Here is a 22,867-nt window from a genome sequence, read left to right as displayed (position 1 = left end):
CTTACCCACTGAGTGTTTGAGAAAGACATATGAGCAAGATTATATAGGTAGAGCTCTTTGCATTGTCTTCTCTTTGCTATTAGATTCGTCCTGGAGATTGCTGTAATATCTATCTATCCAGTCGAAATGTGGACATTAAAATTTACTGAGGGTGGTTGCCAGGGGTTAGGAGTAAGGCGAGGATTTAAGGACATTGTTTTGGAGTGATGGAATTGTTCTGTATCTTGATTAAGGTGATGGTTTCACAGCTCAGTGCATTTGTTAAAACTCAAAGAGCTGTATACCAAGATGAGTGATTTTTATTCTATGTAAATAAAAGATAAATTTTAAAAAATATAAAATTTTATTGAAAAAATCTTTTAGAAAATCTTTTGTCTGTGACTCAATATAAGATGAAAGTAGTAATGTTTTTTTTTTTTCAAAATTAAGAATGAAACAGCCTAAAACCAGTGAGTATAAACTTTGATTTTATATAGCAAGTGGCTTTTTAAAATTCCAAGTAAGACTTTGTAATTGAGTTTTTAGAGATATTGCTAAAAGGAACATGTTAAGAGAAGAAGTGGGCTTCTTTGGCTTTTCTTTCTTTGAGCACTCATAATTCCATGTCACCATAAAAGCACCTGCTTGTCTTGAGTATTGTTTGGTGATGAGTAGAAACTAATGAGGTGAGGGATAATTATCAGGCATTTGAGAATTCAGTGATCAAACTTAAGAACAAAAATGATCAGCTGTTTTATATTTTGTTGTTTTCAGAATGTGGGGCATGCGCATAAATGGAAATTGTGTAGAAGGTGATTTGCCGCTGCTGTTCAACCTTTTGATGGCCCAAGGTATTCATGTGCTTCTAGAATCAGCAGGGTTGAAGAAGGGCAGGAGGAAGTAACACTGGCAGTGGCGGGAATTCCAGGGTTCTAATAAGTGAGGGATCGAGGTTGACGTCTCAGTGGAATCATTAAAAATCACAACATTTATGTTTGGTAATTTTTAAATGATTCCAAATTAAAAGAAGCATTTTAAACAACTTGGAATGTTAAGTGTACTCATGAATTTGACTTTTATCAGGGATGTATAAATAGTCTATAAAGTATTCTAAGCCAAGAAGCTATTTAAGGGTTTCAGCTGAAGATTTTTTAAAATGTAAAAGACTAAAAAGTATGTGATTATGGTCGAATTCAAAGTTGATTTATCAGTTGGATAATAAATATTTGTTGAGTACTTATCTTGTAGTTTTTATGCTTTAAAATAAGGGACAGCAGCTTTCCAAAACTAGAGTGTCAAGTCTTGCATATTAATTCCTTCAGGAGAAAGAGAAGGTTTATAATCTTTAAAAGTCTTTGGGAAGGGTTCTATCTCAGGCCCTTATCAACTGATATCATAGTTTGCATGTTAGCTGAGATGAACAGAATTGGATATTCAGGATTTTTCTCCCGGTTGTCTTGGTTGCTGTGTTACTAAAACTTACTGTCATTTAGTCTCATAGTTTGCAGTGCCTCCGTAAGTGTAGCCCACACACTGTGCTGGTCTGAGAACTATTTGTTAGTAGTTCACAGCAAGTTAAGGAATTCATGTCAAAATGTAAATCAACATACCGCTTCCTTTCTTGAGAATGTCCAGGTATGAAAAAAAAAGAAATTGTCAGCAGAGTTTTAAGTGTGCTTAGCAACATGTTGATTTACATTCTGGCACAAGCCAGTCTCTAATTGTGTGCTGGTAACAACCAGTACTCTGACCTGCACTAGTTTGCAGCACTGCATTAAATACATTATCCTTTCCTCTCTAAGAAAGTTGTTGGATTTGGATATGTTCATGCTTCAGAGTACGAACTCCAAGGCTGTCTATTGCCAGGTGGACAGTGGGAGTTGGGGGTGGGATGGGGAGAGGACTGTCCTGCAGAGAGGTGGCCTCCACTCTTTGGCTCTGTGCATTGGTATTGTCAGGAGTATTGTCTGAGTCAGCAAATTGTACCCTGCAGAGACATAGATGCTTCTCTCTCTCTCACACATAGACACACAGACACACACACGTTGAATGGAGTTCTGAAAACAGCAGAAGGTATTCGGTTGACCATTTCAACGACTGGGAGAAAGGATCATTTCCCAAAGCATTCCTACTCAGCTCTTCCTTTTGACTTATATATATAGCTTTTAATCAGGTTTTTAGAGAAATTGTTCCCTGCCATATATGCCTTTTGTGTGGCCAGTGGTAGTCTGCCTCTTCTTTCACGTTGCTGGATATCTGATAGTGTCTTTTGATACAGTTTCATTTTTGTTGTTAGCTGACAGCATGTAGAAACTAGAAAGGTATTTTCTTACAGAAATAATTATCTTCTTTATTTAAATTTTATGTATTTATTCTTTGAATTGTAACACATTTACGTGATTCAAAACTCACAAGCTCAAAAACACAGTGATAAATTCCTCTAGTTCTGTTTTCCAGTTAACAAATTCTCTCCCATGGAGGCAGCTAATGTGATTGGTTTCTTGTTTATGCTTCCAGTGATGTTTAATCTGCAGATAAATGTATATAAGAATAATAATTCACGAACATTCATTCATGAACAGAACTTAGTGAATTTGTTTTGCACTTGTTTGTTTAATACAAGTAAAAATGCTATTGAAAATTTAAAAACAATTTTAATGTAAAGGAATGAATGTGTAAAATGACCTCTTGATGCTATTGAACTTTAGAATTTATGACTTGAATGGTATTTTTCAAGGCAGTTTTGACCTTTTCAGAATAAGAGGAGTTCTTGCATCTTGAGTAAATGACAGGTTGAAGAAAAGTGATTGGTGTACTTGTTATTTCAGGTTTGGATCAGTTTCACCTATAATTTAGCAAGAGCAAAAGCTGCTTATGAACAACAAATACTTTCTCCTGCTTTTTGCCAAGGATAATACTAGGATTGGATTGGGGTCAAAGCAAAGAAGCAGTCTATTTGTGGATTTATTATGATTTTTTAATAAGAATGAATTTCTTTAGAACTGCTGCTAAGGCCAAAGCCTGTTTAAACAGAAAATCATGCAGTTATGGATTAAGAATCAGTTTTAATGGTATAATTCAACACAAATGCATGGGATTAGGGAGTTTTTGAGGTTTTTCTTTTTAAAATAAGCTTCATAAAATTTAAGCAAATGTGAAGTGGGTATACTCTTTGACCAGTAAATTCTACTTCAAATAATTTATCTTGTGCAGAGATAATTGAAGGTGGGGGCATGGCTTAACTTCATTGACACATCTTTGCATGAACTTGTGCTACCCTTCTGGTTTTCAGCCCCTTTTTGACTCCCATTTTCTGCTATATCTCCCTTTCTCCCAATCCTACATATCTCTCAGCCTTCTTTGTTTCACTTGACAACATGCTTCTTATTTCTGTCATATGAAATGTGTTGCCATCTCTCTTCTGCAGACAGCCACATATTTTGACCTTTTTTCTTGTTCAAGTCTTCTCTTAGGGTTTTGATGGAGATTTGGGCTGGGTCTTGGTCTGGGAGCAAGCAGAGGTATATTGAGCCCCACCTGGATTCCAACCCTGGCCTTGCCATAGAAGGCTACAAACACAGAGAGTACAGAGAACACCCGTTGGGTACAAAACAGAGACAGTTAGATAAAGAATAATGCCTTTAGAACAGGGCATGTGTTTTATGTGAGCTTTCCTTCTCACTAAGACTGAAAAAGGGGGCCTACCCCGTGGCTCACTCGGGAGAGTGTGGCGCTGGGAACGCAGCGGCGCTCCTGCTGTGGGTTCGGATCCTATATAGGGATGGCCGGTGCGCTCACTGGCTGAGTGCGGTGCGGGCGACACCAAGCCAAGGGTTGCGATCCCCTTACCAGTCACAACAACAACAACAACAACAACAACAACAACAACAAAAGACTGAAAAAGGAACTGAGCACACTTAAACCTTACCATATACTGTGTTTTTTGAATCCTTGGGTCAGTTGTTTTAGAGGAAGTGTGTTTGTTGTTTTGCTTTACTCTTTCATGGGAAAAATCATTAAAATAATGTGAATTGTTTTTTGTGACTATAAAGATATATATAGCATGAGGGATTTTGGGGGGGCAATTAAACTGTTCTGCACCTGATTAATGGTGTTGGTTACATGAATCTACGCACATGTTAAAATTTAATTATAAAACTGTACACCAAAAAAATAATTTTTATTGTATGATATAAAAAATAAAATTTAAAAACAAAGTAATTTTGTTTTGAGAATTTTGTATATCCCTGCTAATAGAGATAAATCTATGGGAGTTGTTATTTTGGGTGAACTGTTGAATGACCCTTTTATAAAAATTGGGATTTCCAAAGACCCCAGTCAGACTGTTTCTATTTACTCCTCTCTCCATGTACACACCTGTCTGTATTTTCTATTTAGTATAAAATTAGTTCTAAACTGAGTGAAGATGGCAAGTCAGTGATGATGGCTGTTTTGTTCTTATTTTTCTAAATCATTGGGAAGAATTTTGAGCCATTAAATGTGGGAAATTTAAGAGAATGCAGAGCATTAGCAGCTGTCAAAGCATCAGTCACTATTGCCTCTTCATTTAGCGAGTCTGAGTCCTTTGTCCCTTTGACTATTGGACCTTTATACCTTTGCATTATTAATGCCTTTATGGGAATATATGAGACTTTAATCCTGGCTGCTTGTAATTTTACTCTTTTCCCTGTTGGCAAAGTACAGTTGATGTCACACATGGGGCTGTATAACCTCCACCCTATTAAATATGTTGTTTGTATATCTTAAATTATTACTTTTTGTCCACCTGACTTGTCTTGGCTTACTCAATTTCTTAGTTTGAGAGTGCTCCCTTCTCCTGATATGGTAAGATGTTGTTTCTTTAATGAATACCTTCTTTGTGGTGAGAGGTGTGAGTATTTTTCTTGTTTCTGCAGGATCCTTAATTTCTACTTTTTGCTTTCTTCTTCCCATAATTACCACCTTCCAGGAGACACCTGAGCCTTCCAGGTAATCCTTCTTAAAACTACCATGTCTGGTTCTGTGCATATTCAAGCTCTGTCCTTTTGAGTCTCCAGGAAGCCTCTGATCCACCAGTTCTCACACCTTTTCTCAGTGGTTCCTCACTCAAGGTGGAAATTTCTCTTTCTGGGGGTGGTTTTATCTATGTTTCAACACCCATCGACCTCTATTTCTCTCTTTACTTTTTTTCATAGTGTCTGACTTCACTTCCCACTTAGATGTGGGCTCTGGAGCTGGTCTTGCTGAATTTGGATGTTTATTTCCCTGTTTCTATGTAACATGAAGTTCATGGCATTCCCTATTTCCTAGTTATGTTGTAGGCACAAGAGATAGTTTCATTTGTTCTCTCCTTATTGATCTGTTTTATGTTTGTTTGTTTTGGTTTTTGAGGATGTACAGAGAGATTTGGATTTAGGTGTATCTGTTATCTTACAGGAGCCTAGAGTTCTATAAAAATATTTTTATATCTGAAAAAATTGAATTTATTTTGGTGTTTTCATGTACTTTCAATGTATTATATTAATTTATGAACTAAAGAAGAGTGTTTCATCTTCTGTTTAGCTTACAGCCTACTTTATATTATTTGAATTACCATACTTATTCTAATTTATACCTAGTTCACTACAAAATCTATTCTTGTTAACATAATAGCAAACCTCTAATATGTCATCTATATGGAGCATACTGGACATGTTGTAATAGTTTAATTGAATAAGTGGAGTTTTGAAATTGAATTTTGATAAATATATAGCCATTAAACAAAATGTGAAACCTTCCCCAGAAATCTATTACACAGATGAGTCCATAAATCTATGATTTAAATCCTGTGTAACTTTACCCCAGATCACTAAAGAGCAGCATGGGGGTGTGTGTGTATGTGTATGAACTATAACCATTATATGTGCCATATATACACATACATATATATATATACTTTATAAACCTACACTGTTTTTCCACTATTGTTGAAGTCAAACAGTAAATTAGAAATTATTTTAGACCCCAAGAGAACTTAAAGGGCCTCTAGTATAACTTGCTGCTTAAAGTAGGGCTGAAATACAAATATGGATGCTATAGTCTATAATATTTATAGAATATTTTAAGTAAATATTGAAAATATTTTAAGGAACTTTTTGTTAAAATGTAGCATACATACAGATACTGATATGAGTGTCAGGCTCAATGAAGTTTCAAGAAGTGAACACATTTGTAAGACATAGAACATTTTATCAGAAGCTCCTTCATGCCCTTCCCAGTCATTACCAACCAAAAGGAACCACTTTCCTGGCTTCTATTGCCATTTAGTTTTGCCTGTCTTTAAATTTTGTATGCATTATACAGAATGTCCTCTCAATAGGTTTTTTCTAGTCATCCAGGATGTTGAAATTGTCTCCCAGCTATGTTGGTTTTTAGCAGTCTTTTCCGCTGACTTGTTGATGAATCATCTCATATCGCTGTGTTGATGTGCATGCTGACGCTTTTGTGTGGCTGGCAGTGAGCTGCAGTACTCCACAGTTATCCTATTCTAGAATTGCAAAAATAATCATAAATACTACAGCTCTAAATCCAGCAACAGGATTGTCAGAATGATAGTTAATTAGAGAGATTAATAAAATATGAAGATATTTAAAGACTTGGTGACTGAACAGGACAATTAGTATTTTGCTAATTCTGAAAGTGAGTCTAAAATGGGAAAGATAATTTTACAATCTGTATGTTAGTTAAATTTCTGACCAAAGAGATAAGTTGGCAGTCTTTTGAAAGCTTCACTATTTTCATCATTCATTTGGTTTTATTTCCCTCAGTGTGCTGCTTTTAATGACTTTTGTTAAATGACTTTTTTACTTAATACTTTCTAAGTACATTATGTGAACATTCTAGAGTATATTAAATGTTGTCATTTGAAGGTAGAAATGATAACTCTGTTGCACAACAAGCAAAATAAATCCAAAGTGGAGAGATGATGTTGGCACATTAAAATGGCAGCTGATCCTTGGATTTGGAAGGAATGATTTCCAGAAAACATGAGGTTTGAAGTGACCAACCTTTATTAGATTTCTCATAAATTGCTGGCATTTAGATATTGAAAACAGAGAGGAAAAATTTGCAGTGGAAGGGAGCAAGTTTGAAAACCGGGCCTCTGCTATTCCTAAATGCAGCAGCTTCCCTCCCCTTCTACCACCACTTACAGGTTTATCTTAGTAACTCGGAAAGAAGAGAGAAGAGACATGACACATCTTTCCCTACTTAATAACTCTGCTCCCTTTACGTTACTTCTTCCCTCCAAATGTGGTTAAAGTGCTTTGTGGTGATGGGGAAGGAAGTTCATTGGCCCCTGAGCATGGGGTTGACTGTGCCTCCTAGGGGGGTACTCCTAAGAGCACCTAGCAGATACTTCAGTGCTCACCACACCCTGTGCTGGGTGCTGAGCAGAAGTAGTGGGCGTGGTCCCCAGTCTTGGAGCTAAATCTAGCATGGACACAAAGACTCGATGAGTCCTTCAGATAGATACAAAATGACTGGGGTGTAAACTAGGAGAACTTGACCTCATTAGGAGTCAGGGAGATGGTGTTTTTGAGGAGGGGTGACCACTAACATGGACTCTGAAGTGAGAGATGGAGATGAGGGACTGTGGGGGGGGATGCTTTGAGCAGACAGGAAAATAGTCCTGCCCAGGGAGCATGGAGTCTCCAGGGCTGTGCGGATGCTGGGAGGAATGTGTATGAGGCTGGAGAGGACACATAGGCCACATTTTCTTCACTTAAGAGTCCTGGGAAGTTACTGGTCAGGGCAGGGTGAGGAGTGGAAATGTGGCTGTTGTGGTGACTTCATTACACTTGCAGTTTGAAAAAACAAAACACCCCATCTTGCTCAGAGTGGAGGATGTTTTAGGAGGCCAATGCCTTATACATTAGGCAACCGGGGCGGGCAGAGTGGAGGATGTTTTAGAGGGGTCAGGAGGGGAAATGAGTTAGGTGATGACTGCAGTGGTTCTGGAGAGGGGTCCTGGTGGATTGGACCAGGGCAGGCAGTGACTCTGCTGGAGAGGCACATGTGGGAAGCAGTATTCAGAGGTCTCAGTGATACTCTGGATATGCACTTTGTTAAAGGGAAAGGGAATCTCATATCATAAGTGACCGCAAGTTTCTAGCTTGGTACCAGAGGAGTGCCAGTCACTGAGACAGGTCTGTATTTTGGCAGAAGATCCTGAATTTGCTTGTGGTCCTACTGAATCTAAGGTACTTGTGAAGCAGGCAGAAGGAGCCCACTGGGCAGTCGGATGAGCTAGAAACCCATGTCTGTGAATCGCCTCCATGAGGGAATCCATGCTCCCTTTCCTGTCCCTCTTACTCCCCTGGCCCATCTGCAGTGCACATGGTCACTGCACAGGGCACTTGGAGGAGGAAGGAAGTACCTTGGGGAAGCCTTCCTGGTCTCTAGGGCCAGGCCAGAGGAGTGTCACGGGGTAGACTGTGAATGCAGGAACTGTTGCGGCCGTGCTGCGACTACCATTTTACAGCCAGGTCTCAGAACCTACATGGAAGAGGTGGCATTGAGGGAGTCAAAGAGTACTGAATTGGAAACTTGACAAAGCTGTCCCTAAAATTTTCTTTGGATTCTTCCCCAAGAACCCAGGTCTTTAAAACTGGGTAGAAAATGTACTCTTAATTGGGAATATGCTCACACCACCACCACTGCAGAAACTTGAAATTCTGTCAGTGTCTGTGTGAGAACTGCTGGGACAAAAGTGTGAGAGGATGAATAAACATGATTCATGCACAGTGCTTGTTTGGGGTGAATGACTCAATTCATTCTAGAAATTCATCCTTTGGCTGTTATGAGAGATTTTTTTGCTGGTTTTCTTCCTGCCTCTTTGGCTATTCCTTCTTGACCTTGCTCCTGTGCTGCTTCCTGGGCTTCTCCTTCTCCCTTCTCTTTCACCCTCCCTTCTCTCCCTCATCTGCTCCCCAGGTGAGCTTGTCTACTCCATGGCTCGTTCTGGCTTTATTCAATTCTTCACACTTGTGTATCCTTTGATTCAAGTTACCGCCACTTGAATGTCACCAAATGATCTCAAACTCAGCACTCCACAGCTGAGTTCATCTGTCACCATCCACCTAGTCTTAGCCAGAACTTGGGGTTATTCACCTCACTCCGTATGCTCAAACAGCTATAGTCCCAGGGTTTTCTCATCTAGACTCAGTTCCTCTCCACGCAGTGCCTTGCACGTAGTCGTGGAGCAGGTCCTCATCATTTGCTACATTATGTTCCTAACTGGTATCCAGGCTCCCCAGTCTTGGAGCTGTCCAATCCATTTGGCTACTGAAATGTTTATTCTGAAAGACAAATCTAATCTTATTCTCTCCTTGAAAGCCTTCACTGGCTCTGCACCATTTTCAGGACTAAAGTCCAGATTTTAGTGTGGCTTTGCAGGCCTTTATGAAATCATGCAGCAGTTCCCCACTGCCCTCTTCTCCATGCTTTAATGATGCTCACCTCTTTGTGATACCTCTATAGAACTGAAATCTGACTTGATATATTTGGTTGTACTGCTTCCTCTACTGAGAAACCCCTTTTTAGGCATAGTTACCTTAAATTGCTGATTTTGCATGTTGGTTTGCCCGAAGACATTGTGCAGTGAGTCATTGTGTTTAATCACTGAGCCCCTAAACCTCCTTCCTGTGTCCAGAGAACCTTTGCCCTTATGATGCAGAGGCGCCCCCCACCCCCAACTATAGAAGCTGACCATGCAGATACTCCCTTCCCAGCTTCCCTTGCTTCTAGGGCATGGACATGGGCATGTGATCTACACTAAGCCAGCAATAATCTTCCACCCTAAACTTTGATCTGGAAGCTGGTGACCCCAAGATGCAGATGCAGGTACTGTGCAGAATCTACTCTGGCAAGGGCAGCTGTAGAAATGCTGTGCCAGTAGTGTTATGTCTGTGTTCAGCAGCGATGGCCCTGGCATCCTTGTTGGACCAGCTCTAGGTGTGATTTTGGATGTAGCTCCTTGCTATGGGACTCCTAAACTGGTTCTGTAGGCCTTATTTTTTTTTTTTTTAGAGCTTATGTGAGGTGCCTGATAGCCTTTTATTTAACCAACCCTTTCTTTGCCCGAGTAACCAGAATTGGGGTTGGCAGCTTGCAGATAGAACCCTGCTTTACTCACATAGATTACCAGCATCAGCACTTTCAAGGACAGAGGGCAGAACACATAACTGAAGTGACATACCCCTAATGCACAAGAGTTGTGTAAAGCTCTTGGCTTGCAGGTAAATGAGTAGTTACAATACTTAACAAGAGGATCTTGTGCTATATATGCAGTGACATGATTAATGTCACAGGGTTTTCCCTAGAAGAGAACCCCAAAATATTGCTGTGATTGTAGAGATGGCAAAAATGTAGATGTAGAAATAGCTGTGGAGCTTCTTTTTAAAAATATTTTTATCGTGGTAAAATATAACAAAATTTTCCATTTTAACCATTTTAAGTGTACAATTTAGTGACATTAATTACATTTACAGTGTTGTACAACCATCACCACTATCAATATCCAAAACTTTCCATCATCCCAAACAGAAATTCTTTACTTATCGCTTCTCGGCCTTTTGGCTAAGATCAAGTGTAGTATCTGTTCTTATCAGAAATTCTTTACTCATTAAGCACTAACTCCTCATTTCCCCTCCCCCTAAGCCCCTATTTACTGTAGCATCAAAAAGAATAAAATGGAAGACTTATTACTGTTAAAATGGCAGTACTCCTCAAATTGATCCTTATAGATCCAACACAGTTCTTTTTAAAATTCTAGCTGACTTACTTGCAAAATTGACAAGTTGATCCTAATACTTATATGGAAATTCAAGGGACCCAGAACAGCCAAAACAATCTTGAAAAAAAGAACAAAGTATGAGGACTCACATTTCCCAATTCTAGAACTTTCTACAAAGCTGCAGTAATCATACTGGTATAAGAATGGACATATAGATCAATGAAATAGAATTGAGAGTCCAGAAATAAATCTTCAACTTTATGGTTAGTTGATTTTTGACGAGAGTGCCAAGACAATTCAATGGGAAAGAATAGTCTTTTCAAGAAATGACTATTCAAATGTAAATATCCAGAAAAGCTGGATATTCACAAGCAAAAGAGTGAAGTTGGACTCCTACCTAACACCATACTATGGTCTGAATGTCTCTGGCCCCCTAAAATTCATGTGTTGAAACCTAATCACCAATGTTAAGGTGATTAGGAGGTGGGGCTGTTGGGAGGGCTGCACCTCATCGTTGGTATTAGTGCCTTTATAGAAGAGCCCCCAGAGAGCTGCCTTGCCCCTTCTGCATATGAGAACATAGGGAAAAGACACTGTTCTGTGAACTAGGAAGTAGGTTTCTACCAGACACTAAATGTGCCGGCACCTTGATCTTGGACTTCCTAGCCTCCAGAACTGTGAGAAATAAATTTCTGTTGTTTATAAGCTACTCAGTTTATGGTATTTTGTTATAGCAGCCCAAATGGACTAAGACACACCATATACAAAAATCAACTCAAAAATGGACCAATGACCTAAATGAAAGGTGTGGAGAAGGGAAGATATGGAAGATAGCAAGAGGAGGGAGGGTTTTATGGGCCAGGCCTTGAAGGGGCACCTGTCACTCCTGCTCCCATTTCATTGTCTGTGGAAATCATCCATGTGGCAACTAGGAGACCACGTGGCCACTGGGAGGCTGGGAAGTGTGGTCCAGCTGTGTGCCCAGTAGAAGAGGAAATGATTTAGGTGAACGGTTAGCCATCTCTGCTACAAGGAGGTTGCCATAGGTTATTTCTATAAATCTTTGTAGTTCTGAAATACTCTTTGTATAAGCTCTCCCTCAGTGAGTTCTACAGTTATAAGAACTAAAAAGAAGCAAGAACAATAACAGTCAATTACATTTTCTTTGGACATAAATAAAGGATAAAGTTCAACCAATAAAGTTAACTTCACAGCAATCCTGTTTGCAAAAAATATGTTCTGTGACCTTGTGAACCTTCCTGATAGTCAAGGCGTGATGCTGGCTTGAGACCATGATGATCTCTACTGATATCTGGCCTGCCTCCATGCGAGATGAACAGATAGGCATGGTTCTCATTGTGGTATAGAAGCTAGTTAGATTAAGCTTTTCAAGATGACTGAACATTACCTTATAAGAAGACAGACAAGCAAACTAGTAATGACTCAGAATGAAAACGGGATGTATGAATTAGATTCCATCGAAGATAGTCTGATGGCCATCAGAAAGGTGATTACTTCCCCATCAGGACCAGAGGATCCTCACCTCAGTGGCAGAATCAGAAAAGTAAATTTGCTCATTTGTCTAAGTCAGAGGCTCTTGAGAGCATTTGTTTTGTGAGTTTGACATATACATTCAATTGAAGAAGTAATATTCCAGCTGTGAGTTTGTAATCTAATTGTAATGTGCTCTGTGAATATGATTACAGAGACTGATGGAAGAGCTAAAGAGAAACAGAATATAAAGAACATTAAATGAGGCACAGCACTGTTAATTTTCAAGAACTTGCATTCTGCAGTGTCTTCAAGGGTCTTGCCCAGATATGATAGGATCCTGAGAGTCTCTGTTATCATCCTTACCTATAGCATACATCTGGTTTCTAATGTGTTTAAAATTCATGACCCTATTTTAAGTTCTATGCTTAAGCTAAATGTTGCAGTTTTTTCCAAAAGAATCACAGAAAAACTATAAACTAGTGATGGTCAAGAGAGGTCTGCAGAAGGTGTTAGTCCACGAACTGTTTGTTACTAGTCCACCATGAGATAAGCACAGAAATTGAAAGTGTTTAGAAACTTCTAAGGCAGTGTGTTATTTAAGCACACAACCAGTGGGCTCATCTTGTTGAACAAGGTATAGGCCAGTGTAGGGCACTGTTCAACTTGTATGGTGAGCTGCATGTGGTGCAAGCTCATTTTGGCCACATGCAGTATGCATTAGTGTGCATAATACAGACTGGGTGGCTTAAACAACAGAACTTTATTTTTTCATAGTTCCGGGGGCCAAAAGTCCAAGGTCAAGGTACTAGCAAGGTAGGTTTCATTCTGAGGCCTTTTCTCTTGGCTTGTGGAAGTCCACCATCTCGCTGTGTCCATCTTGCTTCTCTGTGTGTACACAGAGAGAGAGCATGCGAGTTCTGATGTCTTCTCTTACAAGGACACTAAGCCTATTGTATCAGGGCTCTACCTTTATGACCTCACTTAACCTTAATTACCTCCTTGTAGGCCCTGTCTCCAAATACAGTCACATTGGGAGTTAGGGCTTCAACATATGAATTTGGGAGGGACCCATTCAGTCCATGGCATAGTAGGACCATAAAGGACTGGGAATTTTTTTAAAAATTGGTTCTTCACCACAGATATTCTGACAAGTACTGCTGTAGGCCTAATTAACCTAAAAACAGCTGAATATTTTATAGAAGCAAGAAATAATTTGCTTTAGGTCAAAATGTTTGAATATTTATCAAATTTATGTAATCTTGGCCTTCCGTAAAATTGTCTTGTTTGAAATACTGACTCTTTAGAAGAGAGGAGAATGTAAAAACTGGATTGGACACTGAAAAAGATGAATTGAGTAGTTAATTCCTACAGAGGCTTGAGCTTGATGTAATTAAAGCATGGTAGCTGTTCTTACAGCACAGCTGTCTTGTCTGTGCAGCTGACTCATACATCTGTGCCTCCACCTTCCTGCTTGGCTTTCTGGCTTCCTGAGGACATCTCCCCGTGGCCATCCCTTAGTCACCACCATCACAGCCACTCAGAAGAGAGCACAGCTCCTCCCAGGACCCCACCTTGTGCTTCCTTCTTTCTCGTATTTTATATCTCAACAAATAGAAATGATATTTTCATGGTTACTCACTTTGAAAGCACGGAACATTTTTTAGTGTTCCTCTTTTCCTTTGGAGATCTCTCTCCTCTCTCACCTTCTGATCCTGCCTCCAGAATGCCTTTCTCTTCATCCCCTTCTGTCTAAGGTGCCATTCACCTTGTAGCAGGCCACTGTTGTCATGTCTCATTTTGTAGTACATTAGTGAGCACCTAATGACTCTCCTTGACTTCACTTTCTTCCTCTCCTGTCTAGTATTTGTGAAGCACAGTTCTCACTGTATTACTTGCAAGCTGAAAAAGCCCTCGTTGGTTTCCCTTTCTTATAAAATAAAGTCTTTCCTCTTTAGCAAGGGAGTTGGGGTCCTCTGTAATCTGCCTCTTATTCACTTGTCTTTCCTCCCTGCTCTCCCACCACCCCACTCATTTAGCATGCACAGTGTACCATGGGCACAGCTGTGTTCTGCATTTTCCTGCTTCTTTGTCTTTGCCTGGAATTTTCTTTGCCCTAGAATTCTCTCCCACCCAATTTCTGCTTGTCAGAAGACCCCTTATCCTTCAAGGTCTAGGTTAGACATCACCTTTCCCACAGTTTTCCCAAATCTTCCCATTTAGGATTAATGATTAATTAATGTGCTCCCATGGCATGTTGAGGTATCATCCAGTATTTTACCATATGACCTCTTTATTTTTATGATATAATCTCTTTGTACCTGGTATAGTACTCTTTGCTTTGAAATCTACTTCGATATTAATATAGTACATCAGCTTTCTGTTGACTATTATTAGCATGGTATAACTTTTTATATCCTTTTACTTTGACCCTGTTTGTGTCTGTATATTTCAAATATGTTTTTTTTTTTGGCAACGTATGATTAGGAGTTACTTTTTTTTATCCAGTCTGACAATCTCAGCCTTTTAATTGGCATATTGTAGCATTTATATTTAATCTGGTTATTGATATGATTAGATTTAAGTCTATCATACAGTAGTTCTGCCTTATTCATGGAGGATATGTTCCAAGACCCCTAGTGGATGCCTGAAACTGCAGGTAGTACCAGACACTATATACACTGTATTAGTTTGTTTTCTGTTGCTTATAACAGATTACCTGAAACTGGGTAACTTATAAGGAAATGAAATTTCTTTCTTTCAGTTTTGGAGGCTGAGGTGTAAGTTGGACCAACTATGGACTCACCTTGTTTGTTTTTCATCTCTCAGGGATCACAGTCCTTCATTGCTAGATATCCAGTGTCTTGAAAACTGTATTTTATAAAGTTTGTGTAGTTTTATGATCGTTGTGTTAGATGGGAGAATTACTCCATCTTGGTGGAGGTGGAAGTTGCCCATCAGGATATTTTTAGTAAATAAGAATGTAATATATTTAATACAGTTAAGTGTGTAAGAAGAATGAAAATAAACTTTTTCTCATTTCCATAAATGGTGACTCCATCTTTCTAATTGCTAAAGCTAAAATCTTTGGAGTCATCCTTGACTCATCTCTCACCCACCCCTAATCTAAAAATCTTGTTTACTCCACTTCACAATATATCAGAATATGTATCAGAGTCTGACCACTCCTCATGACCTCTACTGCTAGCATTGTGGTCCAATCACACTTTATGTTTTGGGGCAAATTACTGAATTTCTCTGTGTCTCAGTTCCTAATCTATAAGATAACGCATGATAATAGCATCACCTCATAACATTGCTATGAAGAGTAAATAAGTTCCTATTTTTAAAGTGCTTAGAACAGAACCTGGTACATAGTAAGCATGATGTGAACGTTCTTTAAATGAGAAGGAGCAGAGCTGGGACTCTCTCTCATGTCTGACTAGCTCCTGAGACATTGCTGCCCGTCTTTCCTTTGCTTCTCCCATATGTCTAGGCTGTGCTCAGGGCTGGAAAATACAAAACGGTGAGAGGGTGGACCCCTTTCCAGAAGACAGTTGCTAAGTAGTTGGGTAACAGAGCCTAAATACCTGAAGCCGAAAGTAAATATGATAGAATCATGCACTGACATACATGAGATATCATGGGCTGCAGCCCAACCCACTGGGACTTGTCCTGGTAAATGTGTCCAGGGGGCATGGGACAAGTGTCTTCTTAGCAGAGACTCTGACCGTTCTCCACAGTCCCACCGCAGCTTACATCCTGGGCTGTCCTTTAAGGAAAGCGCAGTCGGGAGCTCATGACAGGACCGTACTTCTTTACAATTTGGCCCTTGTTCTAGGGACCTCATTGTCATGTGCGTGCGCTGCCCAGGAAAGCACCTTGGAGTGCAGGGCAGGGCCCTGGGGGCCACAAGGAGCCAGTGCTCTGACCCTACAGGCATGGATTTCACTTTACAGTGAAGAGCCCCCACATACTTTGTGAGTGGTTTCTGAATTCAAGAAAGCATTTTATCCCTCCAGAGAAAGCTCACATTCTTGTCAGAGTACAGATGTGAGCCTCTTTGATCCTCTTGGGTATCAGTGCTACTTCAGGCTGTGTGTCCTAAAATTAAAAGTGGGGTGCTAGGTGGTAACTACTGGAAGTGAAGGGCTCTGATTCTAACAGACATAAACAGAAAAACAAAAGAATATCTTCTGCCTAACTCTGTTTATCCATGATCATGATTTAACATGTGATGAAAGATGTTCATGTTTATTTTATAAAAGATTTTCAGGCAGAGATAGGGATTGGATGTTAGACAGACATTAATTTAATATGGGAGAATTTATGTAGACTCCACTTTAGGGCTTAATAGAACTGGAAATGTCAGTCTAGAGCTAGGATATTGTTAAAACATTTTTCTGGGATTTTGCAGATACTGTCAAGTCAATGTATAAATTGAAATATGGACTATATTTTGTTAATTCCTAAAAAAAAATCTAATTTGTGTTACTAGAGTAGTAGTAAAAAAGGTAAACAACCATAATGTACAAGCAAATTATGTTGGAAATATGATACTCACTTTTTATTTAGTGCATGTTGTCCTCCGTTATATTATTGGCAGTAACTCTTTTTGCATTAACTGTCTCTTGTATCATTTAAGCTATAGTCTTTAAAAATGAAATCATTAAAGACATGAAAGTTTGAATGTTGCTTATAAAAATTCTCTAATTGGGCACATTAATCAAACTATACTTATTAACGATTTGAATGAACTATGAATCATTTTTGCCACCTTGAGAATAGTGTGATTATGCTAAAACTAAATATGATTGTGTCCTATTTAAAAAGATAGTCTTTTTTTCAACTCTAGCTGGAGATATGAATACCACAGAGAATGCAAACTCTGGCTGACTTAGTAAGAGAATTATTGAAGACCTTTTATGTAAATTTGATGGGTTTTAATTAAGCATCAATTGAACAAAATACATTTTTCAACTCTACAAGCTCACTCCCTTGTACACAGTGGCATATTCAGTTAGTTCCAGGGATATGGGAGAAGGTGTTTAATGAGACTATGGCAAAATAATGTCTTCAAACTAAAAATTTATTGAGATAATTGTAGATTCACATGTAGTTGAAAGAAGTAATACACAGAGGTCTCATGTACCTTTCATCTGGTTTCCTCCAGTGGTAATATTTTGCAGAACTGTAGAGCCATGTCACAATCAGGATATTTACATTGATGCAATCCAGTGATCTTATTCAGATTTCCCCAGTTTTACTTGTATTCATTTATGTGTGCATGTATATGTGTGTGTGTATTTAGTTCTTTACAATTTTATCACATGTAGGTGCATGTATCTATCACCACAGTTAAGATACAGCACTGTTCTGTCACCACAAGAATCCCTCTTGTTGTCACCATCCTACCCTCCATCCCTTGTCCCCCTGGTAACCACCAAAATCTGTTTTCCATTTCCAAAAGTTTATCTTTTACAAAATATTATATAGATGAAATCATACAGTATATAGCCATTTAGGATTGGCTGTTTTCACTCAGCACAGTTTGCTGGAGATTCATTCAAGTTATTGTGTGTATCAATAGTTTATTCTTTTTTATTGCTGAGTATTATTTCATGGTAAAAATGGTATATTATGTTCCACAATGTGTTTAAACATTCACCCACTAAAGGACTTCTGGGCTGATTCCAGTTTTTAGCTATTACAAAGAAAGCTTATTATAAATAAACCTTTTGTGTGGGTTTTTGTGTAAACATAAGTTTTCATTTCTTTCAAATAAATGTCCAAGAGTAACATTGCTAGGTTGTATGCTAATTACGTGTTTAATTTGATAAGAAGCTACCAAACTGTTTTCCAGAATGGGTTTACCATTTTACATTCCCACCAGCAGTGTACGAATGATCCAGTTTCTCCACATCCTTCACAGAATTTGGTGTTGTTAGTAATCTTTATTTTAACCATTCTGATGGATACGTAGTGATATTCCATAATTTGCATTTTCCTGTTGGCTAATGATGTTGAACACCATTTCAAATCATTTATTTGCCATCTGTAAATCCTCTTCGGTGAAATGTCTGTTCATATCTTTTACCCATTTTGCAACTGGATTTTTTTTTTAACCATTGAATTTTTAAAATTCTTTATGTATCTTAGGTAGTAGTTCTTTGTTGGATATGTGGTTTGCAAATATTTTCTCCCAGTCTATAGCTTCACATAAGCTTTCAAAAGTTTTTAATTTTGATAAGGTCCTCTTCATGACTTTTTAGTGTTTGGTCTTTTTGGAAAAATAGGGAGGAGTACCTTCAATAGAATTAGAGCATTTTTCTATTTTAATTATTTATTCTTAATTATGCTCTTCTTTCTTTTCTTCCACTTTCACTCTCTTTAACCACATAAACTTTTTTTGATTGTAAAAAATATTGTAAATTATTCGAATTTCAGTTTATCTTCAATGTTCTTAATGCTCTTAAATAAGTAACTTTGCATTTTTCTCTTGCCCTTTACAAACATCTGGAACATTCCTTTTCATTTGTGCACCTTGTTTGCAAGCATTTGTTAGCTACAGTTTATGCTCCTCAACATTCACATGCTAACTGTAGAATCGTCCCTTTCTTTTCAAAACCAGACCTATGTGCAGATGGCATTTCATTTTTTTCACAGTTAATAGTGACAGAGTGGCTCCCTGGAGCCCATAGAGGAGATCTCTGAGTTTGTACAGTCATTTTCTCCTGATACAAAAGGGCTACCCGTATTCATCAGGATCTAAAGACATGCCCTTCCTGAGTGCCCCTGGTTACCAGGCCCACCAGTGACTCCTCTGCACTTCAGCAGTCATCAGAGATTTATGATGTTTCCTATCTTCTATCCCTTTGTGGAGGGGTCGGCATTAGCAATGAGGGCATCAGGCAGTGCTGGCTGGTCGAGTGCTGACCTTCCAGGGGTCAGCAGTGGCAGGGGTCATGGGAGGAGTACCTCATACACTTGACCTGTCTGCATGTGGTGCCCCAGTGAGGAAGAAGTCTTGGGTGAGGAGTGTGCCCTGGCCCCTGAGAGCCCTGAGCCTTGCCGAATACTACTTCTTTCCTCCGGTAAAGAAAGGGTGGGGGGAGAATAAGACCCACCTTCAAAGGGCATTTCAAAATGCCTCCCTCAAAGGGCATTTCAGAAAAATTTTCACATCTCTTTTTTTGTCCTGTCTGGACTCTGGTTAGAGAAGAAGGTACCTGGTGACTTCCCCATGCTTAGGAAAAAAAGGAAATGTTACCAAGTCTGTTATCAAAAAAGCACTGAAGCACTATTTTGTTTAATGAAACTGAAGTGACTTCTAGAATCTTTCAACAAATAGGAATTAGAACTCATACAGTTAATTCAATAAGGATTAATTAGCACCTACTTGGTGCCAGACACTTTTATTTGCAGTGATGATACAGCAGTGGACAAAAAGAAGGAAAGCCTCTGCACTCAGGGAGAATGTGTTTTAGGGAGAATTAAAATAAAGAACTAAATAAAATGTACTCATATGGTACTAATATAGCATATCAGTGATAAGTGCTCAGGGGAAAAATAAAGTGAGGAAGAGCAATGGGAGTGCCATGGTGGGGGTGAGTACAGATGCAGGGAAGTTGGTCTGGGAGGCTTCCCAGAGAAGGTGACATCTGAGTCAAGACCTGAAGTGAGTGATGGGAATGCCATGCAGACACCTGGAGGAAGAGTGGTGCAGGCAGAGGGAACAAACAGCACAGTCTACCCAGTGATGGGCCTGGGCCTGGTGTGTTCAGGAACAGCAAAAAGGCTCGTGTAGCTGGACCACAGTGAGGAGAGGAAGAGTAGAAGTAGCTGAATTCAGAAAGATAATGCGGGAAGTGGAGAGGCAGATCACACAGGGCTTTTGGGTCACGGTCAAGACTTCGGCTCAGGTCTGGGTGGCATGGGAGCTGCCAGAGGGCTCTGAGCAGGGGAGTAGATGATCTGACCTGTGTGTGAGTAGGGTCACTCTGGCTGCTGTGTTGACTGGTGAATGCAAGGGATACAAGCAGAGGCAGAGAGATCAGGTAGGAGGCCGTGGCAATGGTCTAGGACAGCGTCAGTGGACTAGGGGAAGAAATGTGAAGGTGGCTGAAATGTCTTCAAGGCCGAATCTGAAGGATTTAATATGTTGGAAGTGGGAGATAACAAAAGAGAGTCACCAAGGATGACCTCAGGTTTGGGTTGCCTGAGAAACTTAGAAAATGGAATTGTCATTTCTGAGATAAGGATGCCATTATAAATAATTTATGACAAATAAAGTCCAGATAATACTGTAAGAGTATTTTATCTTTTTTTTTAAAGGAAAGGATTAACAGAATAAAGTACATTAAAGTGTACTCATTCTAAATTATAGTTTTGTGGAAAACTTATAGTTTCTTAAATATATTTCATTTATTGTCAAAATTTGTGGGGGGTATATTTTTCTTTTTTTTCTCTAATTATTTCCATCTTAAATCCTTTATCATTTTTAGCTGTGCTGAGAAGCAAGGCACATATCTCTCTGCTGCAGATTGAAACATAAAATTCATTTGTTCCACAAGTATCTTTTATCCCTATTATGCATGCTCGTAATATCCTGTTCCTATAGAGAGAATAAAAAAAGGACAGCTTCTGCCTTCAGGGACCATATTATTCAGTTGAGCATAATGAATGATGTGAAAACTGCTGAATAATAACAGATTCAAACAAACCCCCCTGGTTGACGGTTTTTCATTTCTTGACTTTGTGAATGTGTATGTCACCTCCTCTTCTGGAATATCTATCACAAAATGACAGTGTTTTGGTTTTGTGATCTGAAAGATGATTTACTGAAAAGAACATGTGAAGAAAACATGTTACGTCATTCCTGATGAGTAAGACAGCCAATTGAAATTTTGAAGCACACCTCAAAGACAGGGCTTTGATGTGGTATAATTTGGGGTTTCATGGGTATCTGAGTAAACCCCTGGAGATGGTGAAATCTCGTGAAGAATACATGCTCCTCAGTCAGTTTGCTAGTGAAATAATGTCGAGGGATTTCAGTCTGTAGGCAGTCCTCATGCTAAGCAGGAAAAATGCTCTGACAAAGCAATTCTGATTTGAATCTGAATTTCTCATAGAAAAAGTGATGTAAAAGAGAATTCTGACCGGAGATCTGATGCTCAACATTTTATAGACATTACCATAAACATTGGATTTAACTATATTTTCAAGTAAAAGTGGCATGCTATTTAGTATAAAACTTATATAGTATTTGAAAACCCAATAACCATTAATGGCATTTTGTTATAGTGCTGACACTATCTCATACTGTACCAGAGAGCTGCCTTTGTTTTTATGTGTTCTACCTTAATTTTACAAAAGCAAATCAGAGAAACTGTTTTGAGCTTATGGAACTCAGAAGAACTTCATTCAGATTTTTACAATAATCTTTGAAAGAGATTTTGTACTAGTTGGTAATTTTTTGAGAAAGTGATTCAGGAATAGTTTTCTATTTCTCATCCTGAGGCATTGTTGAAAAAATGTTTTCCTCGAAACTGCGTGAATTAACCTGATTCTTTAAAAACAGTACCTCTTTTAGCAAAGATAGTAAGTCTATGCCATCACGGCCCCAGCTGTAATCAGTTAGGTACCAATTACATTGCCCATCTGTTTCATAATTTTTATTTACATTTCTTAGTGGAGATAGTTCATGTTTTTCCCTTGGTTTCTCTGCCCTTTGCTTTTTTTGCACTGATGTTTTCACCTGTAGATCCCCTCTATTACAGCATTATATAACAAAGCTCAGAGCTTCAGTGCAAATGGCAGCCTTACTCAGGTTTGCTGCACTGTAAAAACTCCTTATATCTCAGCTGTAAAATCGCCTGACTACAATGCAATTTTTAGTAGGATGCATGACTGTATCCTATTAAATATTCAATAGGATGAGACTTTTCTTTACATGACAGCATTGAAAAATTCAAACAAACCAACTGTCAGAGCAGCCACAGCAGCCTGTAATCTGAGTCTGGCCTAAAACCTGTTAGAAACTATTCCTTTTAGTTTCTGCAGAGTTGATTTCATTGCCACGTGAGAAAATTCATTTTTGTGTTATGGTGATAGCTCACTCTTTCTTTGCCACTACACTCTCTTTGTGCACACGCACTACGCTCTACCTGAATCACATAGCTTAGCTCTATACGATCTGTTCATTGCTGCTTCAGCTTCTGGTTGATGTTGCAGGGAACAGATAAACTTGCTTTGTGACTTTGGAGCTGTCACATTCGGTCTCTGGGTCTACTTTCTTCTCAGCTACTGGGATAGATATTAGTAGTGATCTATTTGTAAAATTTGGATTTCCTAAGAGAAAGAGAATTAGGTGATACACCCCACTCCCACCCTCCGAAAAGAAATCAGAATAAATGAGAAAGTTTCTTTCAATATTGGAGGGTATTTAAACGTGTTTTAAGCCACTAGAGGGAGCCAATATTGTTCTGATTTCTGAATCCTAATGTTTAACAGCTTGATTTTATTGGCTATAAAAAAGGATATGTCCAACCAATGATTTACGTATCCATAACTATAGTGATCTTTACTTTGCATATTTTCCTTTTTTTCCCATTTTTTTTATTG

The 22,867-nt window shown here is 38.8% G+C and overlaps 1 protein-coding gene and 1 pseudogene across 6 annotated transcripts in view; both read left to right on the top strand.

Annotated features, from left to right (window-relative positions):
• Nucleotides 1–22,867, top strand: part of ANO10 (anoctamin 10) — a 205,453-nt gene that overhangs the window by 72,092 nt on the left and 110,494 nt on the right. Inside the window, exon 13 of one of the 6 annotated variants that reach the window (XM_063113794.1) lies at nt 754–815. The exons of the other annotated variants lie outside the window; for them this stretch is intronic. Within the exon in view, the coding sequence (XP_062969864.1) occupies nt 754–795 (42 nt within the window). The 3' untranslated portion in view covers nt 796–815. Of the gene's footprint in view, nt 1–753; nt 816–22,867 lie in introns of those variants that run through there. 6 annotated transcript variants of the gene reach the window in all.
• On the top strand, nt 10,577–10,659 carry LOC134391467 (U2 spliceosomal RNA; annotated as a pseudogene).

This window comes from Cynocephalus volans, chromosome 11 (genome assembly GCF_027409185.1).
Source record: "Cynocephalus volans isolate mCynVol1 chromosome 11, mCynVol1.pri, whole genome shotgun sequence".
Classification (NCBI taxonomy): Eukaryota; Metazoa; Chordata; class Mammalia; order Dermoptera; family Cynocephalidae; genus Cynocephalus; species Cynocephalus volans.
Note: the sequence above shows the minus strand (reverse complement) of the source record. Positions and strands in the feature narration are given on the sequence as shown.